Source organism: Sinocyclocheilus anshuiensis, unplaced genomic scaffold (assembly GCF_001515605.1).
Source record: "Sinocyclocheilus anshuiensis isolate Anshui unplaced genomic scaffold, SAMN03320099.WGS_v1.1 scaffold272, whole genome shotgun sequence".
NCBI lineage: Eukaryota > Metazoa > Chordata > Actinopteri > Cypriniformes > Cyprinidae > Sinocyclocheilus > Sinocyclocheilus anshuiensis.
In genome coordinates this window covers 558,332-564,218 of record NW_015554117.1, presented here as the reverse complement: position 1 = coordinate 564,218, position 5,887 = coordinate 558,332, and the positions used below count along the sequence as shown (strand labels likewise).

The window sequence follows — 5,887 nt, the reverse complement described above, 5'->3', positions numbered from 1 at the left end:
ATAATTCCATTACCATTTCACATTAAAGGCTCTGTAGGCCTTAAACTAGACTAGAGTGTTTTAATATCTTCTTTCTACATTTGACAAACTACACACTTTCTCAGCCTGCCAGAAGATAACTTTTCAAATTTATACTACCATACAATAATTTAAATATCACTTCCATATATGATTGATATTTATGACTTTTTTATGGGAATGCTAACACATAGCTCTCAGTAGACATTATAGAATTTATTTATTAAAACTCCTTGGAGACAGGTAAAAAAGTAAAAAAATAAAAATCAGCTACTAGTGTAACTAAATATAATATGTGACCCTGGAGCACAAAACCAGTCATAAGTAGCACAGATATATTTGTAGCAATAGCCAAAAGTACATTGTATGGGTCAAAATTATTGATTTTTCTTTTATGCCAAAAATCATTAGGATATTAAGTAAAGATTATGTTCCATGAAGATATTTCGTAAATTGCCTACCGTAAATATATCAAAACTTCAGTTTTGATTAGTAATATGCATTGCTAAGAACTTCATTTGGACAACTTTAAAGGCGATTTTCTCAATATTTTGATTTTTTTGCACCCTCAGATTCCAGATATTCAAATAGTTGTATCTCGACCAAATATTGTCCTATCCTAACAAACCATGCATCAATGGAAAGCTATTTATTCAGCTTTCGGATGATGTATACATCTCAATTTCGAAAAATTGACCCTTAAGACTGGTTTTGTGGTCCAGGGTCACATATATGATATAAATATTCCCAATCTGTATGCTGGGTAAAAATGTCAGATAAAATGTAGCCTGCATTATGGTGTAGTAACTGCTAAAACTAATCAGTCAAACTTGACTCCTGGGCCCTGGCCATAGCCACTCTTATCTGGCGGCTGTATTTGTGTCGCGGTTCCTTTAAGGATTTGCTCTGTCATGATCGCGGTGACATTGCGCGCATAGTTTGTGTGAGAGTCTGTGATGATTTCCGCCGCGCGAGTCAATCTCATCCGCTGTGATCCACTACAAATCTCACATTCAGGACTCATATTCATTGACGGGTGGCTCATTTCCAATGGCATGTCATCAGTTTAGGCTTGAGTCATCTGATCGCGCGGGTTGTTCGGTGCGGATATCGGATCCAGCACAGGGCCGGTGATTGTCGCGCATGAAGCCGGAGAGAGCAACAGAGGAGCGGCTGTGATTTCTGCGCTCCGTCGGTAACGCCTCCACTTCCACTACTGAGCTCATCACTTTATACAGCTTATAATGCACTACATAATCAACATTTAACTCCTTATATTGATATATTTTTAAAATGTTAAGTTATTGTTTAGTTTTTTTAATTGTATATTTATATTTAATGATAGGGTTCATATTAAAAAAAAAAGTATTGTTTTTAGTAAACACGTTTATTTTATTAAAATATTCTGTAAATAAATATTTCAAATATATATTGTATATTTTTATTTTTTTAAATTACATAGATATATATATTGAAATATAAAAAATAAAATTGTATAAACTCAAATTTTTATTTAACATTTATTTTATTAAAAGTATTGTGTAGTATTGTTTGTTTAACAATTATATTGTAATTATATGCATTATATATATAATGTAAGACACACACACACACACACACATATATTTAATTAACAAAATTTTTTAGTAAATGCATTTATTCATATATTTCCATAAATCGATATTTCAAATATTTTTCTATTGTATATTGTGTGTATTGTTTGTATAACAATTATAGATTGTATTATTGTTATTGTAATTATTATTATTAATCATTATGATATACTATCGATGTTTTATATAATATAATAATATTATGCATTACATATAATATAATAATTATTATTATTAATATATAATTAATATTATGTGCATTTGTATATATACAAATTGGAGCAGAGTGCATTCTCATACTTTTAAGTTTAATAGTTTTGATGACTTTACTATTTCTTTAATATGTGGAAAATTGTCACGATAAAGAATAGGTGTGTCCAAACATAAGTCTGGTAGTTTGCATAGTATTTGCAACACAATATGCATAATATTTATATGCTTTTCAGCTGCTTAACAATTAGGAACTACTTTGACATTTCGCCTTTTTAATGTAATTGCAAAGAGAAGTTAGTTTTAAAAAGTGTGCAACAAGTCAAATGGTGTAGTTTGAGTTTTCTGTCTGTCATGTGTTTGGAGTGTAATGAACGTATGTCATTGTGTATGCCGTCTACAGCTGATTCCCCGTGTGCCAACTCATCAGAGCACACGACACCCGCAGCATAATCAGCTTCAGCAGGTTTGAACAAACACACTCCAGATGATCAGCACAAGATGCCAGCAGCTGAACAACTAGGTAATGATGTGTGTTTTACACCACAGATGACACTGAACCAATCCGTGATGTCTGTCAATGGCTCTTTCTGTCTCTATTGATTCATTAGTTTCATGCATCTCTCTACACAACACAGTACTACCATATAATTGTATTCTATGTAATATTTTAAAATAAAATATAAAAAAAAAAAGTGTAATAAACACTATATTTTTAAAAAGCTGTAAATAAATATAAAAATATTTTTTAAAACATTCTGTGTAGTATTGTTTTGAATAACAAATATTATTATTATTATTAAAATGCATGATATATGTAAATTTATTTTTTTCAAATATTTATTGAAATAAAAAAGTAATATAAAAATACACACAAATATGTATATATGAAAAATATAAAATATATTTATCTATTTTTAAATTATATTTATATTTTTGTGTACTTTTTTTTTTTTTTGAAATGTTTGTTTAATTTGAACTACACCAGTGCTTTCTCAGCAGGTGTAGACACACCTGTGTCCTTTAAATTTTAGGGCAATTTTATCTCTGACCTGTTATGATCACCAGATGTATGGTCTGAAAAACACACCGTCCACAGACTATTTTGGGCTGCTCTGGTGTTTCTTTATGAACTGAATAAAGCATCAGGGTGCTGTTTTTAAACAGACCTTTTTTTTTTTTAATTATGAACTAGGTCTGTTAAATTAGGCCATTCATTTAATACTCCGTAAGATCCAATGCCTTTAAAGGAACACTCCACTATTTTTGAAAATAGGCTCATTTTCCAACTCCCCTAGAGTTAAACAGTTGAGTTTTACCGTTTTCGAATCCATTCAGCCGATCTCCGGGTCTGGCGGTAGCACTTTTAGCTGTAGCTTAGCACAGATCATTGAATCTGATTAGACCGTTAGCATCTCGCTCACAAATGACCAAAGAGTTTTGATATTTTTCCTATTTAAAACTTGACCCTTCTGTAGTAACATCGTGTACTAAGACTGACGGAAAATGAAAAGTTGCGATTTTCTAGGCCGATATGGCTAGGAACTATACTCTCATTCCGGCGTAATAATCAAGGAACTTTGCTGCTGTACACAGCAGGTGCTATGATATTACACAGCGCCTGAAAATAGTCCCCAGCACGCTCCCTGTGCAAGCAGGTGGTCACGTTGGTTATGTTGATGGAAGTTAGCCTATTTTCAGGCGCTGTGTAATATCATAGCGCCTGCTGTGTACAGCAGCAAAGTTCCTTGATTATTACACCGGAATGAGAGTATAGTTCCTAGCCATATCGGCCTAGAAAATCGCAACTTTTTATTTTCCGTCGATCTTATTACACGATGTAACTACAGAAGAGTCAAGTTTTAAAAAGGAAAAATATAGAAACTCTTTGGTCATTTTTGAGCGAGATGCTAACGGTCTAATCAGATTCAATTATCTATGCTAAGCTACAGCTAAAAGTGCTACCGCCAGACCCGGAGATCGGCTGAATGGATTCGAAAACAGTAAAACTCGACTGTTTAACTCTAGGGGAGTTGGAAAATGAACCTATTTTCAAAAATAATGGAGTGTTCCTTTAAGTCTGTGGATTTATTTCACGGAGCAGACATGGAGGTGATGACCCCTCTGATGGAGGAAGCAGGAGGTGAGGAGGAGGATGTAGACAAAGATGAAGATCCAGAACATCTGCCACAAGGCATCACGTGAGTCTCACATCAGGGTTTCTTTTGTAGATTTGGGTTAAAACAGCTGTTTGTTTGCAAACAGTCATTTCATCTGTAACAGATGTGTGTGTGTATAAACAGCATATTCTCATATTACGTAATACACCATGTTGTAACCTCTTTCATGTCTGACATCTTCCTGCTTTGAATAACAACATTAATGCAGACAAAACATCTGTTTTCTCTGTTCCTCAGGTTTACTCAAACCCTGCTGCATCTCTTAAAGGGGAATATCGGCACAGGATTGCTTGGGCTTCCTCTAGCAGTGAAGAATGCTGGGATAGTGGTATGTAGCATCGCAGCTTCTGTGAAAACGCATGAGCGATGAACCCAGTATAAATCCATTTCTGTTGCATACAGAACCTTACTTTCCTTCTTTTCAAAGTTTTAAAACTGACCCGGAATCCAGACACTCTTCTAGTTTTTGTGTCCAGGATTTCAGGGTCAGAATGTTAGTAAAACCAGATCATTCTAAGTACACCATGAATCCGACTCTAAAAACCTGAAATGCTTAAGAGGAGTATTAAATGTATTTGTTGTTGCCACAAATATAATTGCAGCTTTATTGCCCCTGTAATTAGATTCGTTTGTTTTCACCATCATGTCCTGATCGCCGGATACTGACTGTTTAATGGGTGGAAAGGTTCAAATGTGAGTTTAAAACAGGTCAGACTGGTTTACAGACTGAACCTGTGTAGGCTGTATTGTGTGCTGACAGCTCAACTGCTGTTTGTTTGTAAGCATGTCAGTTCACAAACTTTATTGCTGCCATAAATGCCTTGTGCAGTATGTAAGCAAAGTTCACACTGAGAGAGAACGATAAGGCTTTATTGCTCTAGAAGACACAGATAGTATCTTTTAAAACTGTTTTAAAAGAGTCTAAAACACATGATTCTCTTTTTTTTCCTTCAGCTCGGTCCAGTTAGTCTGCTTCTGATGGGCGTTGTGTGTGTCCACTGCATGCACATCCTGGTCAACTGCAGTCATCAGCTCAGTGAGCGGTAAGAACGCACCAATCACAGCCTACTGCTTCAGTCGCCACAACCAATCACATTTCAGCTTCTGTTTTGTTTTTTCCTTTTTCAAACTGTCATGAGTCCTGGCATGATGTTTAAAGATGTAGTTAAAGGGGTCATATGATGCGATTTCAAGTTTTCCTTTCTCTTTGGAGTGTTACAAGCTGATTGTGCATAGATAAGATCCCTGAAGTTGCAAAGACTAAAGTCTCAAAACCAAAGAGATATTCTTTATCAAAGTTAAGACTCTGCCACGCCCCCCTAAAATGGCTCGTTCTAACACGCCCCCACATATCTACCTCACTATGTGGAAATATTAGCATAATGCTGCCCAAATGTTCACGCAAAGAAAGAAGGCGTGGTTTCAGTAACCGCAGTTAGTGTTGAAGCAGCCATGTCAGGGAGACGCTGTGTGTTTCTAGGCGAAAGCAAAAGCACTTTATTTGGCCTTCCGAAAGTAGATGCATTTAGGAATCTTTAAGATTACTTACAACAGAACAGCAAAGCATTTTATGGACGACCGTTTCGTGAAACTAGGAGAGGAGGTAATTCTGACTTTACTATGACAATCTGGCGCTTCTGAATAAGCTACTGTTTTGTTATTAGTTTAAGTATTTGCAATTGACTGTTCAAATGCAGAGTTTTGCGCATCGTGTGTGTGTGTGTGTGTATGAGAGAGAGAGAGAGAGAGAGAGAGACAGCGTCACATCACAGTAGAGTCAGCTGTCTTAACCGCGGCTTGTGTACTGCAAACACATACCAGCTTCATCACTGTGTCCGTCACGTGACTCTGTTCCCCTTTCGGGCT

At 35.5% G+C, this 5,887-nt stretch overlaps 1 protein-coding gene across 1 annotated transcript in view; it reads left to right on the top strand.

Moving 5' to 3' along the window:
• Positions 1–938: 938 nt before the first annotated feature.
• The window catches only part of LOC107669923 (proton-coupled amino acid transporter 4-like), a 30,320-nt gene continuing 25,371 nt past the window's right edge, over positions 939–5,887 (top strand). The window contains exons 1-5 of the mRNA XM_016462357.1: positions 939–1,213; positions 2,245–2,364; positions 3,946–4,042; positions 4,259–4,349; positions 4,976–5,064. Of these exons, the coding sequence (XP_016317843.1) occupies positions 2,343–2,364; positions 3,946–4,042; positions 4,259–4,349; positions 4,976–5,064 (299 nt within the window). The 5' untranslated portion in view covers positions 939–1,213; positions 2,245–2,342. The remainder of the gene's footprint in view (positions 1,214–2,244; positions 2,365–3,945; positions 4,043–4,258; positions 4,350–4,975; positions 5,065–5,887) is intronic.